Here is a 25595-nt window from a genome sequence, read left to right on the forward strand (position 1 = left end):
GGTTCAAATCCTGCTCACAGCGGTATGCAACTTTAAAACCAATATTTCAACATCTGCAGGCTGTGGCTTTATGTTACACAGTGAAAGACACAAGTTGCTAACTTACATCATGGTCATATATTAAGGTGAGATTAAAGAAGTACCAAACCTAGAGAGGTTAGGGTGTGGCAGTCAACCAAGACAAAGGAAAGCAGTAAAGGCATTTGATTTAAAATCCAATGGGGTCTCCCTGCATGGTTCCAACCCAACTCACAGCTTTATCTGACTTTACGACATTATTTAATTCCAAACTGACCTCTGATCTGTAGTCAGACTGGTTGAAAATAAGCCACTAACAATGCAGACAATCCTGACATCGCTTCCCAGGCAGTTTAAGACCCATTCACACTTCAACTGACTCTAACGACTGTCACTTTACCATGTTCATTGTCTTAGTTTAGGACAATGGCATGCTAACATTTGCTAATTAGCATTAAACAGAGAGTACAGCTGAGGCTGATGGGAATGAGTTTTGCAGGTATTTGCAGGTATCAACAGAAGTAGTAAGATTTTGACCAGATGAAGGTGGCAGATAAATTCAGATAAATCCAAATTTTTACACTTTATCCTGTGGAGACCATGAATGTCTGTAAAAAATATCATGGAGATCCATTCAATAGTTGAGACTGACCCACACTGTCATCCAGTCATGAAGCTAGTTTTAACTTTTATGCCCCCTAGTGGTAGAAAGCAAAAAGACCTGGGGGCATTGTGCCACAAGCTTTTTTTTACACTCATTCACAGGTCATCAAAGACGCGAGCTGTGTTCAGTTAGTTGTAACTTCACCACTAGATGCCACTAAATCCTACACACTTTGCTTCACTTTGTGTCAACTGATAATTCATATTCAATATTTAAATATCATTGGTTGCATTTCTGCATCGATTATCCTTATTTCATATCGGTTATTATATGAGTGATTCTGTGTCAGTGACTGAGAAAAAACTTTGTCTTCTCTGTTGAAACAAGTGCACAAGAGGACAAACTGATGAGCAGTTTGGGCATTTGTGTCACTTCTCCTCTGGGTAACATTTTTATTAGTTGTCAAACTGTCTCAGTACCAATGTCAGGCAGACATTCCTGTGCACTTACTGGACTTGGCAAGTGAAGAGTATGAGCATCAGTGACAAAGCAAAAATTCTCTTCTGCATTTCAGCAAGTGTACAAAAGGACAAGTTTGATGAGCTGCTTGGGCATTCACGTCTGTTTCTTATGCTTAACATGCATCCAAACACAGCTTTTTGGCAACCGAACAGAGGAGCAGGCGCCAACGCCAGATGGGGTAGCGGAACGAAATGTTACCGGAAATATGGCTGCGGCGCGCAAAGCACAACATGAACCGAGGCATTTGGCAGATGAACGATGACGTTCCTGAAAGATTCGAGTAATACAGACTGCAGCTCCAGATGTGATGCCACAGGATGTATGGGTCCAGCACAGAGGACGCACACTTAAAATGAGAACGAGAGCACCAATGCTGTCAGCTGTAAACCCAATATCTCAAGTTTTCAGATGGAAATGACATTCCACACTCTGTTAAAGCACACAATATAAACTGCTGAAGACATATACAGAGAGAGCTGGGTGATTAGAACCCTTAGAGCAGAAATATATGGTTTCAAATTCTGACGTTAACCACATGATTGGTTCATAGAGATATGATATTGGTTGAACTGAACACATGGAAGTCACACTGACATAATGATGACATAAAGAGTTGCAGTTGCAGTAGCTAACATAAGTATGTGATTTGCTGTTGTTATATAGTGTTAGGCGGCAGGTCCTGTATGTTTAGTGTTATATGCTACTGTGTATATATCTTAATTTGTGTGACATGTGAGAGCTGCAGATGTGAATTAAAGCTGCAAAACTTGTAGTTTTCCATCTATATCTTTCTGCTTCTAACAGCAGCAGGAGGAGTCGGCTGCCCAGCAAAAACAGCCAATAAGGTAATAATAAAGAGGATCAATTCCAAACGAACTTTGGTAAAATACACAAGTTGGCAAAATGTATGGTTCATACTATGAATGTAAATGTATAAATCGAATAAATAGGTCCACAATTAAAATAGGAGCACACAATAAAAAGCTGTCTTCATTTGTCAATGTATCCATCAGGGACATGTAATCCTTCACCTGAACAGAAAAAATGAAAATCACAATCAGAGTTACAAGATTACACAATTTAAGCATACAACAGTCGTATGTGTTTGCACAATCAAAGTCGAAAATGTCTCATTTTGAGTGAAAAAATTGAACCTGTCCCGAGGCTTTAAAAAAAAGGTAAAAGGAGAGAGACTGAGAGATAAACAACAGAAATAAGTGGAGTTCTTTGTAAGTTCTAAAGGGTCAGTCAAAGTCTACCCTGTCATAAAAATACACACACAGACACTCCCACAAGCACATGTCCACTGTTCACACTGTTCACCCTCTTTTAGTTGTTTTTGGTCTCTACACACTCCTGAGGGAAATGGCTCTTTAGCTGCTAAATGCTCCTCTATGTTCACCTGACTGCATCTGTCTGCTGTTTGGTGCTGAGCAGGTAGTGTACAGAGGGCTTTTAGAGCTTTTTCTCTGAAAACAGCAGCCCGCTGGGGCCAAAAACAACACCATGAGAGTGGTGAGAGCGAACCAAAACAGTAAAGTTGCTAAACAATGAGCTGAAACTCGCTGTAATGCTCCATAAAGCCGAGGTAATAACTCTCTGTAGGTTCATACGAGCTTGCACATTGTGTTCACATTGCCATTTGATACCTTGTCCTTAGAAAAATATTGATTATAGCCACTTTAAATATCCATCTCTACCCAGATAGCCTTTCATGAGTCATCCTGAACAAGACTCTACCACTGCCAACATCTCATTATACTTTAGACGGTCAACCAACAGCACATTTTCTAACAATCGAATCTACACTTGTGCCTTGATGAGCAGTGAATCTAATTAAATCAGTTCTACTCGTTACAGAACATTTCAGCACCCGGACACCTTCTTTAGATCCCTGCAAAATGAATTACGACCCCAACTGCCACGGATCAGGCACAAGCCTCTCTTTAACAGCTGCACAGTGTGTCAGGCCAGCTTTCGCCATCAAAGAGCCATAAAACGGAGCTTTTAATGGCAGCCGTGGTGGCTGAGAAAACGGGCGTTAGCGGCGGGTGAACAGACGGCATCTGACACGACAGGTTAATAAACGTTGGAGCCCCTGCCAGGATATTCAGAGTGACTCTATGCTTCTCACAGACTAAATCGACCACAGACATGTGGGCAGGAGGCTGCCGGCCAGTCGTGGTACAAGTGCACTTTGAGTGAGATGCTTCCACATCTTAACAGCTGACTAAATGAGACTCTGCGGTGCAAAAGGGGCGAAGGAGCAGGATGTTTTCAGGGCCGAAGCTGGTACTTTAATCCACAAGGATCAACAGATAATGAGCTTCAGTTCCTAGATGGGCAAAAATAAAAGCAGACAACAGCGAGGAGGTCAGAGGTCAGAGCCTTCGTGCCTTAACAAAGAATAGAACAACTGTTTTGTAGAAGCTCTGGCTCGCTTTGCATTCTCTCTTTTTTCAGATCCACTGGTTTTCTCTTCTACCATTTCCACATTTTGACTAAATTATGCAACCACCAACGGCCATATTCAGAGTCACAGTAATTAGAACCATGGGCATGATGATTTATCAACTTATGTAAATCTAATTTCCAAACCCTGAAGCGCAACCACACTCACTGCTGTTTGCAGCGTCAAGGTGAGAGAGCAGATTAAGGCTTCTAGCAGGGAAAAAAGTTGTGACAAGTTTTATTTTTAACCAATCCTGACACCTTAGCAACACAATATGTTTGTCTGGTCCATGTAAAACTCCCCATAAGATATGACCAGTCCAAAAATAACTTATACAAGCAGTTGACGTGAACTTCTAGTGGGTGTTTGTGGCATCTCAGCTCCAAATGTTTGTCTTCTTCTTGTCTTTTTGTGTATTTTTAAGAAATGTGCACACTGACTGCTCTACCTTACACTCCATGGTCAAAGCTACACAATATGTAAATCATTTTCCAGCATAGCTCTGTGTGTGGGTGCATGAGGTTGTATTTGTTCTTGTACTTCATTTTTGATTGTCGGTGTGCAACATACAGTGGATCAAGCCCAATTGCACTGTGGGTAATGTAGGCAATATATATCTGGTTCAGCTGCATTGACTTTGATGCCACCTTTGATGCAACTTTCCATCAGAAGTTCAACAATGAAGTTTCAACCCTGGACAAGAGACTGAATGAAAAAGACAATTTCAGCTTTCTGTGAAAACTACAGTAGACCAAAACCGCCCACAGCATCGACTGGAAAAGGTCACTGACCAGGAGTCAATGGACAGCCAGAGAAACGTTTGAACAGAGGCAGGGGTTACTACATACTTAGGTCACATGATGAAAACTAGAAAATAGTATCTGGGCTACTCTGGATGACAGACACAGACCTTACTTTTATCACCACAAACTAAAACTTTCAACCATTATTGTCTTGGGTGGAGGCAGAAATCTAACAGGTGCATATCTTTAATCCCAAACTATCTGCATGGCTTTTGGTCGACTGACACAGTTGTAGTGAATCACTGTTGCAGAGGAAACAAACAGACACTTGATAATATAATATTACAACAGATCGCTTCTTTAAAGTCTCTGAAAGGTGGTACAGGGAGGTCAAGTAGGGTTTGGATGTTGTGTGCGAACTGAAGAGGACGTCGCTGTGGGCTAATAGCTGCCCTGACCTTGGCTTTTAAATGGCTTCACATCTGCAGGGTATTTAGTTTGCTGTGAGAGTTGGAGGAGGGCCCAATGTGTTTCTGAGTGTGTGTGTGTGTGTGTGTGGGCGGATGGAAGGGGGCGAACACAATCGCAGCAACAGCTGTCTGAAAAGTGTAAGCCATTAGAGAGAAAGCCAACAGATATGTTGAAGGATAGCTCCAGATTATTACAACTTGGGTCTTATTTTTTGACGCAATTTTTCGATCGATAATAATAACATTATGTTCACTAAGATTTTTGACAAGACACATCTAAAAATGAGTCAGGACAAAAACAGACAATCAGACAGGTTGGAAACAAACTCTCATTTAGCCAAACTGCCAACCTTTTGATCTACTGTAATTACCGTAGTTTATTCAGTCATGTGGAATTGAGTATCAAGTGAATTATTACAATTATAAGTATTTTGATAACTGATTGTTTATTGATCAAAAGTTATTTATAGCCATAAATACCAATCATTTGCTGTGAGAATTAGTTTCTTTTCTCTTTTTATGTCTGAAGATGATTTGTTCAGACTGCAGATCAGACCTCTAAGACAGACTGTTATTTGCAAGGGATCAGATGGGATTTGTGTGTCAATAACAGTAGCAGCCTGATTGTGCTGAGCCGCTCTGATGCCCTTCCACTGATATGAGCGGCCGAAGCATCTGGAGTGAGAAGCATCTGTAGAAATCCGATTGGAATTGCATTTCAATCCACCTGCAAATGTGGTTGGATTTCATGTAGTTTGTTGCTGTCTGGACTTTCTCATATCAGTGTGGATACAATCTAGATATGAAAAAAAAAACAGATTTGGGCTGGCAGTCTGAAGAGCCTGAAGGGTTAATGCACTCATGGAGGTGTTACATGAAATGTGATGAGCGATTTCCCAGGAGGCAAAGCAGCAAAAGAGCGAGCAGAGCACGGATGGCTTAAATTAACCACCATAAGGCTGCGTTGGATATTTTGCAGAATGTCGTGTGAGAGTAGCAGTGGACTGGAGCTGAAGTCAAAGTTCAAGCAGGCCTCACTTCATTTGTGTGCACACAACTTTCCTACACAACAAGGGACTATTACCTACATTTAGAGTGCTCTCACTTCCAGTGTCTCCAAACACTGTAGAATGGGTAAACAACCTGTCTGATCGGCTGGTTGGTTGTGTTTCTTCCACTCTCTGGGTTTGAGGTTGAGTTTGAGTACAATGTGATTATAACTGACAGAAACGATGGCCAACAATAGGAACAGAAGACCCACTGTTAAACCTAACCTTTACATGTTTACTTTAAAGGAATAGTTAGACATTTTGGGGAGTACACTTTGTTCGCTACCTTGCCAATCTGTCTAACAATATGAAGCTGCAGCCAGCAGACAGTTAGCTTAGCATTGCATAAAGACTGGAACCTGCGGGAAACAGCTAGTCTCCCTGTATTTTTTACATTGAAGAGAGTGGTATTGATTTTCTCCTCTAACTCCCAGCAAGAAAGTGAATGAGCGTATTTCCCAGAAGGTCAAATTATTGCTTTACTGTCCACAAACGTACACATGGACACCGGTGCCGAACATTAGTGCCCATTGAATTTCCATAGACTAGAAGGAAAGAAAGAAAGAGTTGATGCTTATGTGTGTGTTTATAATAGAAGAAGATAAGGAGAGAGCACACTGTTATTTTTTCAGTGGACTGGCAGGGTCTGAAATGCAGATGCTTCAGTGTCTTTAGAGTTTTGTCCTCCCTAATGGCTTCTGCAGACAGCCGGGGCCAAACATCTCATTTGCATAATTCATTTCACTTCACAGCGCCTGACAAATGCCTCCAAACTTGTCGCCTCTCTGTGAAATCGGAATATTTCTTCGGCTCTCCCGCAGTGTGCCGATTCGGCAAATTAAACCAGAGAAGCAGGGGTTTTTTTGTTTGTATTTTGGTGTTTCGCAGAGGGGGAGGGAGGAAGGGCCACCAAATCAAGCTCAAAAGAAAAGATGGTGGGAAAAAATTAAATGGAGTAAACTCCTCACAAAACAAGTGTTGTACTTTTCAACAATCATTCTCTCTTCAGCTTGCACAGTCATGAAAACGCTAAACTGTGGAGAGCAACAGAGTTGTTCTTTTCCTATGTATTCCAGGTTCTGTCATTCAAAGCAAACCTGCATGATGAAAGTGGATGAAATGCTCACAGATGTCCAATGGGCTGTCACACAGCTCTCTGCCTCCCTCTAGTGGTACAGTGCAATAACAGCAGCTTATTACACCAGAAAAAGTGACAAGCAGCAACTGATCACGGTTCAATATTTGCACACGTTATAAAAAATTTCACTGACTTAAACCTAAACAACATTTTACATTTATTCAAGTCTTAAATTATTTATCTATTCCTAGTTCAGCCTTTTGTGAGATGAACTGCTGTATGCTACTGTAAGTAAGTAAGTTAGTAAGTATGCAGTAGTTGTTGTTGCAAAAGTTTCATTGGTCCAATTAATCTCTTCAAACCTGTGACCCATCAGATACTAACTCCTGCTTAGCAGGCAAACGGCGTTCAGACCCACATAAGTTTCCTTTAGGTTCCCGTACAGAACATATGCTGTATGTGATACTGTCAGACAGGGTGGAGGGTTAAAGAGTGACACAATGATTTGTTTTAAATCTCAAAGCTAGTTAAGGTGAAATAAAAGTATTAAAAGAGAAAAATTGGAACAATAGGTCAAAGCACTGGGAAATGATTTTATATAAACCTGGACTAGTCTCACCTCCCTTATCAACAACTGGAGAAACTGGATTGTGTCAGTGATGCATTTGTGTTGTGAGAGCAACATTAATGACAAAGCCCAGCTTCAAATGTCTGCCAAAACAAGCAAACTTATTATTATTATTATAAATCCATTCATTAATTGAGAATTGGATTTCACTTTCATTTAAATTATATAGTTACATTCAATAAAAACTCTGTTCCACTGGTGCAGACTGCACTTGAGTTTTTCTTTTCTCTTGCACCTTTGAGGTTTTGATATAAAAAAACTTTGATATAATTTTACTCATATTTGTAATTTTTTTGACATCCAATTGCTAAAAAGACTTTTATTCTCTGTACTTCATACAAATACAAACAAAACAAAACAATTTAACATTCCTCCTCTCCCTCATTGATTAAGATATGATTACAATGAGACCACAGTTCATGTAAAAGCATAATTCTGTTCTGTGGTTAGTCTGTATTGCAGGTTGCAGTCTTGATTCAGCCAATATACACATTCCTGAGTATTTTATTCAATAACATTTCTGGTATGGACTTAACAGCCCAACAGCTACATTGTTAGCATGAGCAGTAATAACCCCCAGGCTGTGACTGCCACCTGCAGGAACTCAAATCTCAACGGATAATACAATGACGACAACACAGCTTGAGTGACAGCTGATATCTGGTGCATGCAAACGTGTGATTATCACAAAAACACAACAAAATTAAAAATCAAAAAACAGAATCTAACCCATTGCCACTAGAAAACACCCTGTCTACTTCAGCTCACACACCTCACATTGAGGAGAGTCATGGTTTCAGTATCCAGGAACACTCCTCCTACGTCCTTGAAAGTCGGCTTAACTGACATTGTAGTACTGATGCTGTTATGCCTGAATTTATAATGCCCAAGACTTGTCATTGTGTCCAAATGCACTTTCATTATAGCTCCCTGATCTGCAAATATTCTTGTATGCAACAGCTATTCTAATGCATCCAACTTCACCTCGAAGTAACAACTTACAGTCAGACTCTCTCTACTCAGGACTTGATAGTTATGAATGAATCTAGTTGAGGAATGAAAACCTAAAAAATTAGAGTTCATTATTGTTTCCCTTAGATAACATAATCCAGGGGTGTGCTGTATTGGGATCCATTGTGTTTTGGCGTGCATACTGTAAGAATTCCTCTCTGTTTCTCAGTTGTTGTATAAGCAGAGCATCCACTTCAGTCACTGTCTGTGAAATCTTTGGCCATTCCTCACTCATCTGCACATCCAGTAGTTTATCTCTGACCTCTGACACAGCCACTGCCATACGCTCAGTACTGAAGAGGATGAGTTTTGGTGCTGGGTAACCCTGTAGACTCACTGAGACTGTGACACTGTAAGAGTAAGGAGTCATTTTGTAGAAACTGGGTGTGGTGCGTCCCTGTGCTGTGACAGCTTCTTCATCTCAGCCGTCTCTCCTCTTCAGCCTCAGTGATCTCTTGCTCATGCTTCTCCTGAAGGCTCTTTGGACTCGACTCACTTTCAGTTTTCCTGCTGGGAATCTGACACTGCTGCTTCACATCAGAGCTTCTTTTCTGGATGAGGACGGATCAGGGCTGAGTGAAGATCTTCTCACTGTCCTCCACTGCCTTTATCAGCGGAGCGATTGATAGCCTCCACCTGCCTGGTTGAAGCTCCTTACATCATTTCTCTCTGTCCTGGCATTCTGCTGCTGGATGTTTTGTCGACTCACCTCGAGCTCTTCTGCCTCTCGTCCTTTCTGCTGCACTGAGACTTGAGGCTAATATTATCAAAAGGCATAACTAGTTAGACTAATACACGTCAATCTTTATAGCTGCTAGTTTAGCCAGCCAGAGAGTTAAGAAGGGTCAGCGTGTGTGTGTGTGTGTATACCTCTGTTAGAGAGTTTCTCCAGCAGTGTCCTGAAGCGTTGGACCACAGACGGGGAGACATCGTAGGTGTAAACCTCCTTCACCGGAACAGACTGACACCTTCCAAACATACCATCTGCCAACACACAAGCAGACACTTTAAGAATGTAACTCGCTGTCAAATTTAGCATTACAGACTTCAAAGGGCTAAATATGATCAACCTTTCATGTTAATGTTCATACAACCACGAGTCTGAAGTTAGTCTGTTGTATAGCGTGGTAGGTACTGTAAGTCTACAGTGTGAACAACACCACAGGAGACATCAGAACAACATATCAGGAAGTTGAACAGTTAACAACGAGGAAAGAATAAAAAGTGCACATTCAAATAAAAGAGTGAGTATTGTACATGCTGGGTTTAGCAAATAAAACCACCTGTTTATGGTTCGAGAAAGCTGGTGGTCCAGGTTAAACACTAACAGTGATGAACAGCCACACTGTACTGCTCTCACAGGCATATCAGCACTTCTGTCAGCACACACTGCACTACATTACATTAAATTGAATAATTGCTATGAGAGGAATTGTTCATGAAGGAGAAGTGAATCAGCACAAAGCGTTTCCGTGAAGTAGAATTTAGCTGAACTCTGACATTCAAAGTTGTATAATCAACTAAACTATTAAACTAATTCTCTGCACTTTTGGTATTAACTCATTAACTGGCAGCACACAGTAATCAGAGCAATAAGGACCTTGGGTCAACAACACAATGATGACCTGGTCGATTCACGACAGGTTAGTGACAAACCCACTGGAAACATAGTTTTCAAAAGTCAACCATTAATGAACTCATAATGTCACACTGACAAACACCGAAACAAATATAATGAACCACAGTAACATTGTGGTTTATATTTACCGTGTATCTGTCAGGTTGGACTTTGGGAATTTCTATATTTCATATATCTGGCAGCTGTTACACACATCCAGTGTATTACAAGAGCAAGTCAAGATTTGCATCCCTAATAGACCTTTTTCACAGCAGCCATTTTGACATGAAATGGTAAACACAGGTGTTAGAGATTCATTTAATGAAGGCTCCATTCCATTTAGTGTAGCAGAGCCTTTCCAGTGAGCCCGCATACACAACAGCAGCACCCTGACTCTGTCTGACCTGAACAGATCCTCAGTTTTTTGTTATGACCTAACCCTAAATGCTGGAGATTATACAAAAGTTCTCTTTCAACCATCTGCATGAATATCCGGACCCTTTTATCACTTTATTACTAAACATAGACCTCATGACACACTCAGTCTTACTTCCTTCCAAAAAGCCACACAGTGGGCAGTGTTAATGTGAGATGTAGGAAAGGCCAGCGGGGGGATGTCTCAGAAAATGAAGCCGTGGGTGGAGAAAGCATCTAGAAAGATGAGTCAAACAAACACAAACAGAGATATTCTCACTACCTGTTGAAAGACCACAAAGAAAAAGTGAGCGTGTGCTGCAGTGACTCTTTTGTAAGTAATAAACTCTGAACGGGCTCAAATGTGACAACGTTTAAATTTTCTATCGTGGTGTTTGTACCTGCCTGCAGCACAAGAGCAATCAGAGGGCCTCACTACAGTACTTGATTATAATGCTTACCGTTATCAAAGAATTACATCATTTTGCATATTACACTTGGTCATATTGAGATTTCAGTAATATTTCAAAATTGTTCCGCCTTACTCGTAACTACTCTTTTGATCATTTCTATATAAATAAAGTTGTTTACTTCCTTGAGATTTATTTTACAAAAGCAGATTTTTCCATGTGACACAATAAAGCCTGAGGCAGTGACCATTAAGGTCCACAAAAGTCCTAAATAACGACTAATGATGTTGTTACAAGTACACGGTTGATTCAAGTGCTATAATTTTATACAGAAAGAGTCACAGAACAGATATATTCTATATATTTTCAAATATATCTTGTTTTTTAGCAGTTTCTATTTTCCCAAATGTTTGTTGGAATGGTAGAGCTAGCTAACTTGTCATCTTAAATTTGGAGCTTAGCACAACATATCCTCCGGCCCTTTGCTCAACCTTTTATTCTGAAGGGAACGTCCACCTAAAAATAGAATTCACATCGCAGCTGCCTGCAGCCTTGGACAGCTCGATCGATGCCTGGAGCTGTTTTAGTAGTAGTGGCAGCAGTTATTGATCTACAGTAGTGGAGAGAACGAAACTCTGAGGACTCTGATGAGGCTGAGAAATCACCCCAAGATTCTGAAAACGTGCCGCTGCATCGCAAACACAGCTACACATTTATTTCTTGTTTTGTCTCAGTCGTAAATCCCAGTAAGAGCGAAGTCTGAGATACCAACAATAAACTGTGTTAGAGATAATTCAGCTTTCTCTTAATGTCAAGGGGTCAACCATCTGATGTCCACACACATTGACTGGATGCATATCACCAAAACACAAACAGTGAAATAGTAAAATAAGAAATATTTATATAAGTATTTTCCAAGAACAGTGGTTCCCAACCTGGGAGGCCGGGACTCCCACTAGGGGTCGTCTAAGCTTCATGGTGGTCGTGAGGCCTTCTTGATTTTAAATTGTGTATGAAAACGTCGTTTACATATTACTGAATTGTTCCCAGTTATGTTGTAGTGAGGCAGAAGTTAAGTTTAGCACTTCTGTTTTGAGAAGGATTGTGATTTAAGTTGAATATAAATAAACTTAAAGTTGTGTCTTGTGCTTCAAGTCACTTTGGACCAAGACCACAATCTTTCCTTAACCTGCGAGTAACTAAGCATAATCGTTGAAAATAGTTGAAAGTTGAAAGTTGAATAATGCTTTAGTCACTACGGGCAGATATTGTCTTCCAATATTGGATGTTTGGGCAGAAAAAGAAATGAATAGTGATGAGTTCAGTTGCATCATTTGTGCGACTTGGCAGATTCTTTAATTTCCTCATTATATCAATCTAAACATAATCTGGGCGGCAGTACATTTCCTTTAAAACGTATTTGCTATTGCAAATTAGTTGCACATAAATGTGATTTCGAAGATTGTTTGTGTTATATGCTTTAAACTATAATTATTTGCAATACATTCTTATTATCCTATATGTTGTCACATACATTATTTATGGTAAAAGTGCGAAGGGTGCAAAATTTGCTAGAAATAGGAAAGCCGTTTTTTTTCCCCGTTTGTTGTTCTTGCCTCGCACTGCATATCTGCATGAATGTGTGTGTGCATGTATGTGGGAGAGCGTGTATGTTGCATAAAAGCCCTTTTACATGGTAATTCAGGCCTCCTGACTATAAATAGCCTCTGCGTCACTGTGGTCGTTTCAATCAAACTGCAAGCTCCATTTAACAGGCAGCTAAGGATGACCAGCGGCTGGTCCGCGCTGCTGTAATTACTCTCAAATGTTTCACTGAGTGCATATTCTGTTGTTTACAAATGAGACGGAAGAAAATGATGTGCTGTGGGTGTAGGAGGAAGGGTGAGGTAAGTGAATACAAAGGGAGAGACACTTAGAGAAAAGAGGAGACAGCTTGCTTTTTTGAAAATATAAAACTGTAAATCACATCTGGAGATTGTCAAATTTACACAAACTTCCTTAATATTACAAAAGTTTTCTGCTTGCTTGAAGCTATTTTTTGTTTCTGAACAAATTATGCGTGAAACGAAGATAAATGGTTTTGTCAAACGACACAGCTTTGCCATGATATGATGAAATACCTTATTGTACGACAGTTACAAGTGGCTCTGGAGAGACTGAGGCTGTTCCTCACCAGGACTTAATGGGTCTGAGCATTGTGTTGCCCCCTGCTTAAGTGCCTTAGAGCAAGAATATGAATCCCTCCTGGGCAGATCAGGTCAGATTTGTTCCAAGATATTGTCAAGAAAAAGATGAAGGGGGAAGCAGCGTTGCTGAATTTGCTGGATCCCATAATCATGCGATCACGTGAGAATCCGTACTGCCAGGCTTCAACCTACACGCTAGTGTCTAACCACATTGGTGCCTAACCAATCAGTGAGGGACTACTGGCAGCTATGGCATGAGTGTGTGTGAGAAGCGACTGCTCAAATACAACAATGCTACGACGACTTCCCTTCCCATTACATGGTTTGTTGATCAGATTGGTTGATGTTCATCCACAAACCTTTGTGTAAGAAACCATACAGAGCAGTCAGGTTAGCATTTTAAAGCCAAAGCTGCAGTTCCTGTAATCAATTCAGCACACTGTTTTCCAGTAAGGACACACCGATCCTTAGTCCAAATGTGGATTTGTTTTTGAAGTTGTAAAACTTAAATCTTGGCTCCACACTGTGATAATGAAGACACTACCAGAAACTCTGAGATCTCTTACATCAAAGTAAAATGTAATATTGATGCTAAAATGATTGTTACAATATTATAACTACAACAAAGTGCAAAAAAAGAAAAGCAAGATCCTGAAGATACTTCTGCACCACAGGCTGTTTTTCCTCCTTCAGCTCTGATCTCACCAAACACCATTTTTGTGTTTCCCAGAAGGAACATCTTGAATTATCTCTCATAATTATACTCATGCATATCTAAGGCTCTGCAATTTATCCCAGTTCACTACCAGAGGGCCGTAATTCAGAGCCAGACATGTCTTCTTGTGATTTATGGTCCAGATTAGAGCAGAATGAGGATTCACAGGGCCATTCTCAGAAGCACAGAGTGTATTAAGATGGAGGAGATGGACCGGCAAAGCTGACCAGATGTTGCTCTCGGTTGCAGCTTAAATATATCCGTCTTTTATTGAAAATAAGAAAATAAACTTTTATTCTTGTGGTAGAAGAAGTCTTTCACAGATCTTTTACTTTAGTAAAAGTAGTAACACAGAGTTTTGATCACCACTGATCCGCCCATCCAAAGCTGCTGCTTAATTTAGCAAAATGCTAACACACCGTTTGATTCTTAAAAAGTGTATACTAAAGTGTCAAAAGTAAGTTGGGGACACAAGAAGGGTGTCACTACTTAATGCACGAAAGGTGCGGCTCCAAAAATACTTTAGGTTGACACAGTGTGGGTTTCTGGACTGCATTTTTGGGACACGCCGACTGAAAGCAGCAAACTCAGTCCTGCCTAATGAACTGGATTAAGACATCTTAATGGATCTGTTGCCCCTGGGAACCCCCACGATTCCATCCCTCACAGACTGCACTCCACAAGATCAATGACAACTGGCACCGCTTGGGCCTGGTACAGGTACAGCGTTTCCTTCACCTCTGTCAAGATCTGGCTCTGGATCTCGTGGTTTTAATCGAGCTAGCGGTGCATATGGCTCTGTTGCTCACCGTGTGCCTGCTGGAAGTGAGAGAGGCGTACTGGGAGACCAGGAAGGGTGAGAGAAGCATTAGTTGTTTTTCAGGTATGGTAGTTTATTTTAAATTTAAGTTAAATGCTTTAACTGAGAGAGACTGAACTGGATTGAAGGTCAAAATAAAACTAAATGAATAACCACTTAGTCGATCAACAGAAACAATGATTGGGAACTAGTATTTGGATAACCTGATATTTTAGTAAGTCATTTTTTAGCTACATTGTCTTCAGCTCCCTAAATGCTGGGACTTGATGCTTATATTTGTTTTACATCACTGTTAATTGAACATCTTTGGGTTTTGGACAAAACAAGCAATATGAGGACGCCTTCTTGGGCACGTTTTACCATTTTAACATTCTGAAGCGATGTGACATGATTGATTAATCAATTAATTTGACCTTGTTGTTACCTACAGTAAACGTAATGGGTTTATCCTCTGTGTGGTAGTCAGGTCCTGCATGAAATTGTTCGAATGTTGCTCATTTTTAATCAGTTTATTCTAGGTCACCAGCCTCAGCTGTATGATTGTTTTGTTTCCACAAGCAGTGAAGGCAATGGACCTTAAAGGACAACAGAAACTCCAGATACAAGTCAGTAGACGTGGGATGAAGGGAGCAATTCACCAAAAACCAGGGTTGAGTATCAGACCTCATTTTGGTACGCTGACAGAAATGAGTCAGTAGCACCAAGTATCAAAAGCTTTGATTAAATACCTGCTCTTGTCTGTTCTATTCTTTGATAACACAATTTATTTTATTTTACAGTTTTTTATTAGGCAAGGTTATTGTGTGAATGCTGATGTTTTAGACATGATAACACCACAGGTTTTGCATATGATACCAAACACAGGTTTCATATCAGCATCTTGAAAGTAAACCGTGGTTACATCACTTATGATGAGTGAATTTTCTTTTCTTTTGGACCCTACAGGGTTGGGGTTCATTTTGTTTAACTGCCAATATTATATGCATTCATTTTTTTTTCTTTCTTTAGCACCTTTTAAGATGTCCTTACCCACACTCTTTTTTTCTCAGCATAAACTCAGCTACAGTCTGACTTGAATTTAATTGAAGTCTATAAAAATCTAATACAGTTAATGTTGTATATGAAAATGTACAAGTCTTATTGTGCAAATATTATAATAGAGCAGTTCAAGGTTAAACAAAGATTGTTTAACTTTTCATAGACAAATACAAATACAAATACAACTATAACAGTCTATTTACATGTGATTTTATCCTAACTTGTCTTCATCCATTTTTTATTGAAAGAATATAGAGAATGAATATATTCATAATCCAAACAAACAACAACTAAACAAACAACAACGTAAAAGTTATTCCTCTTACTTTGCAAAATGCCAGTTACATAAAATCAATAGTTGCCCCTCGGCTGATATTCTGTTCCGAAAAACTGAAAACGAGTCAGAAAATGAGTTTTGATCAGCTGAACAACTTGGCCAAGTAATCACTGAGTCAGTGGTGCTGATCAATATCCCATCAGCTCCCAGCACATTCAGTCATATAATTTAATGAGATGTGGCAGTTCCCCTTTTACTGATCTGGAACAATCTTTAGGCAGACTACTGTAAATACAGGGATGCCTCTGATTAGCCACTAAGACCCAGCTCCTTTATTCTGCTGACCAGCGCTGCCTTTTATATGATGATATCAGGGATTCTGGGTACTTGTTGTCATTGTTTTTCTTTTCCATTCTGATCTACCAGACAGTTTCTCTGCCTCACGGCCGAAACGTCGAGCTAAGAATCTGTCCTTCGTCCATTCATTTACGAGAATGTGGTTTCAGAGTAGCTTCATTATACCGCAGTGGTTGTGTAGTTACAGGAATTTTTCTCCAAGGACCGCCAGCCCACACACTTTTGATCAATAGCCCTGCCCACACCCGCCAATTAGTCTAATCCGACGATGATGGTGGAGGCCGCGTGCAATCATTAAACAAATACACTCAGGTTTCCAACAAGTGTTCACTCTCCATCCCGACCACAGCTCCCATTACTGACGTGCTTCTTTAGGCCATTAGAAACTACCTTTTCCACCCGTTTTTAATTCCATCCATGATCTCATTTAGAGTTTCTCTCTGAACAGAGTCGTATGTTAGTGGTGAAGCTTTATGCCTTATAAAAACTCATCATAACACTGTACATTAATATGTAACACAGTATTGTGAAACTAATTTAGTTTTAAAGGAATAAGAAATATATATGTTCTTTTTCTTTATGTTCGTCCATTCAAAATGTAGCTAAAATTAGCCAAAATAGTGAATGCGATGCTTTTGTCATCATCAGAGCACCATGGGGATAGACAGAGGAAAATAAACCCTCACACAACCATTTCAGTGACTCAGTGCTGCTGGATAACATTGATTCTGAGTTAGTTAACGCTAACTCAACAAACAACACAAAAACCTTCCAGCTAAAAGAATTTTTCTGTGTGTTGAGTTTTGCATTAGAGAGTTTTTCTTTTGCTCCAGTTTTTTGCCCATTTAAAGGACAATGCTGGCATTATTCTATACTCTCCTTAATGCCAACAAATCCAATGAAAAGCATCTGACTTCTGTCTGTGGCACTCAGCTCCAAGCTGATACTGGTTCCCACTGAAGATGTGAATCTCACCAAACAGCTCCGAAATAGATGGTTTCATTTTGTTTTAGCAATTTCCTAAAACAGCAGGACACTGCAGTCTCTATTAAATGTTACTCAAACAGGAAATTGTGCATTTTCTGGGGACTATCTTCAGCGTCGGATGAATCCACATTCGGTGCTCTAGGGAGTATTTGGGACCAGCAGGACGGTGTGTGTGGGATTGAGTCAATATAAACTACAACGTGTGTGTTCATGGTGATGAAGGAACAGTGCAACAGTGTGGCTCATTGATGGACAACAATGGAGCTCAGTGGCACAGAGGAAGAAGATATTTCAAGATCTGATACAGACAAAATACTCGTTAGCAGGTCATTGCAGGTTTTGGTCTTTTCAGTAGAACTCAAAACTTTAACTGCAAAATGCATCACGTCTTATTCATTTTTTTCCAGTAAAACCTACAGAAATTCAACCATGAGAACAGTTTACAGTCTGAGGCTGCACAAAAACAAAACACAATTGTGAGATCTGTTTAAAAACGTCATAAACTTGAAAAAAGAATCAATTGAATCAACATTTCTAATCAACAACACGCAGATCGACCATCAGATCCAGACTCTTCAGATGTTCTCAGCCCTCGGCGTGGGGGGCTGCGACATGTCGACTGTTGCGTGTTCAGGAGACAACATGCAACAGGGCACAGATGGGTAATGGGCCAGTTTAGCCCTGGTCCTGTCGTGCCTGTTGCCATGGCGATCTCCATCGAGTGCTTTTTGTCCCTCGCAGCTAATCAAGGGGAAGCAGTGTGTGTGTGTGTGGAGGGGCTGAAACAGAGCACTCTCCTTTGTCGCTCTGTGTATGTGTCTGTTCTGTGCAACAGTCTAACAAAACATATTGCTGTCCAAATATATAATATAATAATATTCCGATGCACTCTTTGCAGAATCTGTGAGTAAGAATCTCCTTTAATCCTTTTTGTGGTCTTAAGATTTAATGTAACAATCAGAGGCTCACAATGCTTTATTCACTCTGTGTATACAGCACAGGAACATAACACAGCTCAGCTCTCCTCTTGCTGAGGTAACCAATGCCAATTAAAGCATAACTGGAGGCTGTATTCTCTGCTGGAAGTTAGTGTTTCCATGTTGAGCTAGCTTCTTCAAGATGAGCCCCATTACAGCTCTGACAGTAAAACCATGGGACCCAATCAACACCTGGGGGTAAACAGAAGCTCCACCAGAAGACATGTCCCAACGGCACTATTAGAAAGAATAATAAAAAAGAAAATATGAAATTAAAATTAAAATTAAAATGAAGGCAGGACTACTGGCGAGCTTTAATCTCCAGTTGAATACGTCTACCGGTTGGAAACAGGGAGAAGAAAAGTTTCTGGAGCAGCTGCAGGCGGGTAGTCCAGGTGGGAGGATATGAAGGTGTGGATGACTTTCTCAAGATCTTTGAAAGAGAGAAATGGCTTCATTCAGTCTTTAACTACAGCGCTGTCAAATACATGCGGTTTAACAAGGGTTATACAGGTACATGTGCAATGAAAAGAGTGGCTTTAAAATGGAACAGGCCATTCTTAGTCCATTGTGAAGTCAATATACATCTTTTATCTATTGTGAAAATGAAAAGCCTTAAAATTTAAGTTAAATATACAAAATGCTGCAACTTCTATTTAAATCTCATGGTGACACATTTTCTGACTTAAAAAGGGGAGAAAGAGGGAGAAGTCCGATGTTTCAGAGCTCAGCGAGCAGTGAGACGTAGTGTGATCAGAACAAATCCGCCAGTCCCCAAAAGACTGTCGACGCAAACAAAAGCAGAAAGCGAGACTGATGGCGCTTTCTCCACATCGCCAGCCGTCTCCCATCCAAAAAATATTAGCGGAGCTCAGATAACCTGAGTTAACCAGAGCTGCTGAGCCAACCCACAACCCGGCACAGATCCACTCGTCGGAGGGGGAACTGATTAATCCATCGCGAGGCTGAACGATCATCAGGAAGCACAGAGGACGCACAGAACAGGAAGTGGGACGTTTCCTCCACCTGCTGTCAATGTTGTGTTCTTATATACATATTTATTAGTTATTTATGATCTATTATCTGTTTGTCATGGTTCTTAGTTGAACTACTTTTAAGAGATCTTATAATGTATTTTGTGAAATTGGCTGTGACGTATGAACAGATTATTTAGGGAAATTACTGAATGATATGAATTAGAATGATAAACATTTTTACAAAGAATGAATCCATATTTTTGACAGGAATAAAAAAATTCATCCAATAACTAGAAGGTAAAAGGTTAGATCACTGTATTAATACCTACATGACGTAAAAATAACCTCCATTGTATTGAGTTAAATGATCATTAAGCAAATGGACTCTAACAATACACACATTTATCTCTGACAGGTGTGTTATCGCACAGTAGCACCACACCTAAAGTTGAATCTGGGTTAAACAAATACAGCAGAGCCTTTATTTCTGGTCCTCTTCTCACTCTCTGCTCTTTGGACAGAAACAACGCCCTCGTCCTCAAACGTAAAGTCTCTACAAAACCATCAAAATAACGTTCGTCTGAAAACAACGGGGTAAATCAAACATTATACTGCAGTGCTGCACAACTACAACATAACACAGACAACAAGCAGGAAGTACAATGACTCCAAAATTAAAATAATCCTTAATAATAAAAAGAATAATAATAACCTAAAATAATATGTGGACCTTTGAGTGAGTAACTGACAGGCAGCCATCCTTATCTCTGTGGCCAGACTCAGCTGCATGCTGGGACTAAAGATGAAAGTCAGCAGAAGTTCCTACACTGCAAAAAGTGTCCACTTGAACAGACAGTTATTTATTATATGTTTCCATCCAGTTAAATCTGGTGAACTATCACCATACTGTACCGAGGAAGTGACCTGCTGTATCTCATCAACACATTCATTAGAACAGGTGAAACTGTGGAGGATACAAGTCCTCCTCTTACTTTTTATCACTCACATATCCTCAGTGTATCTATCTATATCTATATATATATAAGCAGCACTTTTTGCAGCGTAATAAAGTCAACCCAGCTGTAAGCGTGGCATCGCTCCGTCTGCTGAGATGACAGTCGCACTGCCCTTTCTCCCTTTGTACTAAGACAAACATACCCTCATCGCTCCGCACTGAATCCTGGACTGTTGCGTCAGTCCTGGACTTTAAGTTTTATGCTGGAGGTTAAGTTCGTCCTGGAGGGCAAGGATCAATATGTTATCATATCTATCTAAAGGATGTTTGACAAAAAAAGGCATGGAAATACGTAACGCTGCATCTTCAGCTGCCTGTTAACATGATGGCTCCGGACAAAAGAGCCACAATGCTTACGTGACATTTGGCGCCTGGTGCTTATGTAATGTACCAATAAAAAGAAAAGGTTGTGGGTTTGGAAGAATGGAGGCACCCTGTACAGTGTGGAGACATATTGTATGCTGCATGTTCATATATGAGTGAAGAATGTAGAAACCTGATCACAACTGTTTCCTGTTCTCTCACAGGCTGCTTTACTGATGGATTTGAACGTGTATTGAAGCTTTAATTAACGCTCATGAGCGCTACAGACACTCGCCCCCGTTTCTCACAGTGAATGTCCAAATACATTTCTTCATCAACTCCATCTATTATAGTTCTGCTGTGTTATAATGGTCCTTACACGCTGTACCTACGTAATGCAGCGCAGTCACAATGTCATCCACACAGTTGGTGAAAATTGAAATCATCGGCTCACACTGAGACGGGAAGAGTCATGGAAATGTTACCAGGTTCAACTCGTTATGACTCTTACATTAAAGTGACTGTACAGAGTACAGACATAAGAGCAAACTTTAAAGTTGTCGTCATATTTATTCAACAAGGTGCATGGTCTTTGTATGCTCATTGGTTAAACCAGAACCATAATAACATGCAAACTTTACTATTTTGCTACGATGTGAAGAATGAAACTACATGTATTTAAGACTTTATTTATGTATTTAGGAAATTAACATCATTGTGAAAGATGGCTTAGACTCCTTCAGGGTTCAATCCTTATCCAAGATCTTTCCAGGATCTTTCCAGGACTTTTATTCCCTCCCTGTTTAATGATGCAGGTTCATGATGAAGTGTCTCAGGTTCATTACAGGGAGGTGGTCACTGTTTATGGGACACTCCACGTTAATTTGCTGATTTTTATGCTCTTCATACTCTTCAGTGAACTAACTACAGTTTCCTCTGACAGTAACATTAATGTAACCACAGTCCTTAAGTCAGTGGTTCCCTACGTGGGGGTCAGGACCCTCACTAGGTATCGGCAAAGCTTCAGGAGGTGTTTCGAGGCCTTCCTGATTTATATCTCAGCTTTTGGTTCACTTCTGTGACCAAAAGTAAATTGTCTAATAGAACAATGGCCAAGCGTCAGGGAGAAGAAAAGGAAATTAAACAATTAAAAGTTTCCAGATCACCATTGATTATTTCCAGGATATTTGGTCATTTTATTCCATTTCCAGGTGTTTCCATGACTGGAAATCTAGTCTCTAAACTTCCAGATTTTCCAGTGTTTCCAGGACGCGTGGGAATCCTGTCACTACCAGAGTTTCTCTATAGGCTCTACTCTGTTATTCAGTATTAAAATGACTTTAATGAAAGGCTGTTTAATTCCTCAAAGTCTGCAAGCAAGTCATGCATCTCTTCTCAATAGTATTGTCCCGGGGGTAGTGTTCATCCAGGAGTAGTGAGAACAACTTGTTTCCTTGGGGGGGGTTGATATATTTGTTTGGTTGTCACACTCCAGCCTTGTCATTGGAAGAAGGTAGAATGTCCTCAGCTGAACAATGCCAGCCTTACTCATTGTTTTTGTTTTTTTACTGCCGAGAGATTATAGCCAGCTCAAGCAATCAGAGCCGCTGTGTGGCCTGATAGAGCCCGAGCTGCCAATCAGCAGCACAACAGACTGGCATTGTCTGCGAGCGGCGGTTTGACAGCAGCTATTGAAGCAGGTCGGGCACACGGCGGGTGAGAACAATGGCCGGAGGTGCAGCCGCCGTAGCTTTTCCAGCGTGAGATCCAGCTGTCAGCGCAGCCTCACCTCACCTGACTTACCCCGGGGAGCTTTTCATGCTCTTTGAAACCTTGGACTGAAAGTGTCGCCGAGCTGACGACTAGCTCCACTGAAACAGCCAACACTGCCACGGGCTGAATCGTTTCACAATAATTAGCATCTGTGGATAAATGTGGGTGAGAACAGCAACGTCTACATGCACAACACCCATCAGTGGAGTCGTGGCTTTCTTCTTATTTCACTCGTTTCATTTACGTCTTTGACTTCCTGTTGCTACTGCTGTAAAAATGAATCTCAAGAAAGTAAAATAAGCCTTGTTCTTTGTCTAAAAGGAAAAATATTCTTGTCAAGCATGGTTTGCATCAGTAAAGTAATCTGGTTTTAAGAAAATATTCTATAATAAGATATTACAGCTAATATTGAGCTTCATTTAACTAGTAACAACAATGGTTGCATAAAATATCCCGCAGCCGCCAGAGGAACAAGATTATTGTCCCAACTGTATTGGAGCCAACTGCCGCACAACTTCTCAGTTTAAGAGGAAGTCGTCTGGTCCCAGTGTTGGAAATGAAGCAGCTGTTTAGTTTTTCATTATTTTAATAAAAAATGCTAAACAAATAAGTAGCTTCTGGTGCTTTCATTTAAGACAAAGTCACTTATTTTTATAATGCTGGTTGAAGATCTTAAATTGAAGTACAAATTCTTAAATTCAGCTAAATAAAGTGACCAAAATAACTCAGTTTTCATTGCTTGTAATAAGCACAACTTGCTTAAATTTGTGTCATTTCTTTGAGTTTTAGGGCCCATTACAGTCCTTCAATGACGAGATTTTAATGCTTGTTTTAAGAATTCCAGCCAAGCAGAAGTGTCTTACCCCACTGGCAGATGTGCTCAAAAGAAGAAAATGTGATTATATTTGAGAATATCTGACTTGTTTCTAGAAGTGCTGCTGTTTTTGCAGTGTGACCAGTCACCATGACAATAATAACAGTAACATGATCCCAGAGCTGTGTGGGAGGACTAATCCAATTAGCACTGCTACAGAAATAGCGGCTGACGTTTGTCAGACTGGTGAAAGGGACACTTTCTTCCAGCTATACGTTACATTAGCAGCAGATGTCAATCCACACAATGCGACACATTCCTGCTTCCGGTGTAGACAGGAAGTTTAAATACAAAACAATGGGGTCGGGGCACTTCCATGTTCCACATATGGACAACAGTGGAAGGGAATGAGTGCTCCATCCCAGCTGCAGAAACACAGCACAGCCGCTGAGCCACCGTCCAACTGAGGGCTTTTTAATGACTTATGAAGGCACAGCAGTAAAGTGTATTTACTGCATGAAACGCAGTGAGGAAAAAAACACACAACCCTCAAACAGCGAGGACCACAGAAATCTGCAAAATAGGTGAAATTCCTCTCCTGCTGCTGCCAACAGTTACTGAGCCATGAGGACAACAGACTAAAGTCTTTTCTCTTTCAACTTCGCTTTTCCTCCTGTTATCACTTTTCCCCTTTGTGTAAACAGACGTCAGCTCTTTTTTTCAGTTGTAAGCAGAGATTTTCAGACTTTAAGTTCTGGATAGAAGCAACGCTATTCAGTATTTCACAAGAAAAGACAACAAATAAAAAAATAAGAATAGAAACATAACTTGGTTGTGCAGCAGAATTGTGTTGTGGTCCTGCCGCCCAACATGTGAACCACTGCCCCACATCATGATCTAAATCTATTCAACTGGCGGTCCGCAGGCCACACCCGGTCCAGAAACAACCTCCACATGTCCCAGAATACATAAATCTGATTTATGGCAAAACAAGTTAACTACACAGTGTGTGGAAGTAGCGAGTGAGCGAGAGCTGCACAGTACCGAACGGGCAGGATGTTTATGGATGTAGCGACACCGCCAATCATATCTTTCACAAATTAACGTGTTTTAATGTGATTCCGAGCACGCTCAGGTTTTCAAACCATCTTGTGGCTGCTGACAGTCACAAGTAGGGCAGTGCTCTACTGAAAACATGTCTCTGTCAACCCGAAACTTAAAACGAACAGTAAGAACTGTCAGTTCAACCCTTCCTCGACTGAAAAAGTACTTGTTTATTTTACTGCATCTCCACCAACGCCAGACTAATGTGTTGAATTTGAAATGAGTGCGTTAAGGTAGTTAAAGAATATAATATTCAGAGGCACAACACTGAGAAACACCATCTACATTTCCTGGTTTTACAGTCTGGACCAGTTGAGTTTGTGATTGAATCGCTCTGATCTAAATGCGCCATACAACCAGGAATATACACAGTAGTATACCAAATTTTCAAAATTCCATGAAAATCCATCATGTGTAACCTCTTCTGAGGTTGTTAAGCCATCAAACCCCCAGAGATAATATGACCTGAGCGTCTTTAATGGCAGCTATACAGTACCCATTTCCACCAATGTGAGGGGAAAAAGATTCTGTAAGTCATTATAATGAGAAACCTTCTCAAAATATTGACTTCTCAAAATAAAGAGAAACTTTCTCAGTATTTTGACATAGTAACTGAAAATAATGACTTAGTAGGACAAAGTGATTATTTTGAGAAAGTTTCTCATTATAATGACTTACAGAATCTTTTTTTCCTGATTGCAGTGTGTTTTGACTTTCATAATTCCAATGTCCCTCTCTGCTATTTCTTTTTTATTTTCAGTTTTCAGAATCACAAAAAGGAGTAATATTTATAGGTTGTGGGAGATATGAGGAGAACTCTAGCAGCAATGAAATGAAACAGACCAGCTAAACATATAAAAGCAGTTGACACCTTTTCCTTTCCATCGGAGTGAAACAAGGTCACCTGAGGCAGTCACAACACAGACGGAGAGCCCGTCTGAGCTCAGCTAAAAATAAAATTCACTGAGGACATGATGATTCTTTCACAGAACGAGACGTGTGCTCCGTTTGTGTTTTTCATCCCCACCTTCTCCTGCCAGGATTAGATTACGGGGGACATTTCAAAAAAGGACGCTGTGCAGACAGGAAACGACCAACTGATGAATTCAGAACAAACGCGCCCTGCCTGAAATAAACGCCCGTCAGGAAGCGGGTCAGAGACGTGGGCCGGTCATTCACATGCTTAATGAGATCACACAGCAGATTGTGGTCTT

General features: G+C 40.4%; 1 protein-coding gene and 1 non-coding gene across 2 annotated transcripts in view; one reads left to right on the top strand and one right to left on the bottom strand.

Moving 5' to 3' along the window:
• Positions 1-22, top strand: part of trnas-cga — a 92-nt gene extending 70 nt beyond the window's left edge. The window contains exon 1 of the tRNA in view: positions 1-22. This exon is cut by the window's left edge and continues 70 nt beyond it. This is a non-coding gene — a tRNA (tRNA-Ser).
• Positions 1-25595, bottom strand: part of slco5a1b (solute carrier organic anion transporter family member 5A1b) — a gene marked incomplete in the record, with an annotated part of 195945 nt that overhangs the window by 168505 nt on the left and 1845 nt on the right. Inside the window, 1 exon segment of the mRNA XM_035671467.1 lies at positions 9446-9559. Coding sequence (XP_035527360.1) covers positions 9446-9554 — 109 coding nt within the window.

This window comes from Morone saxatilis, unplaced genomic scaffold (genome assembly GCF_004916995.1).
Source record: "Morone saxatilis isolate NCDOM2014 unplaced genomic scaffold, NCSU_SB_2.0 Contig23, whole genome shotgun sequence".
Classification (NCBI taxonomy): domain Eukaryota; kingdom Metazoa; phylum Chordata; class Actinopteri; family Moronidae; genus Morone; species Morone saxatilis.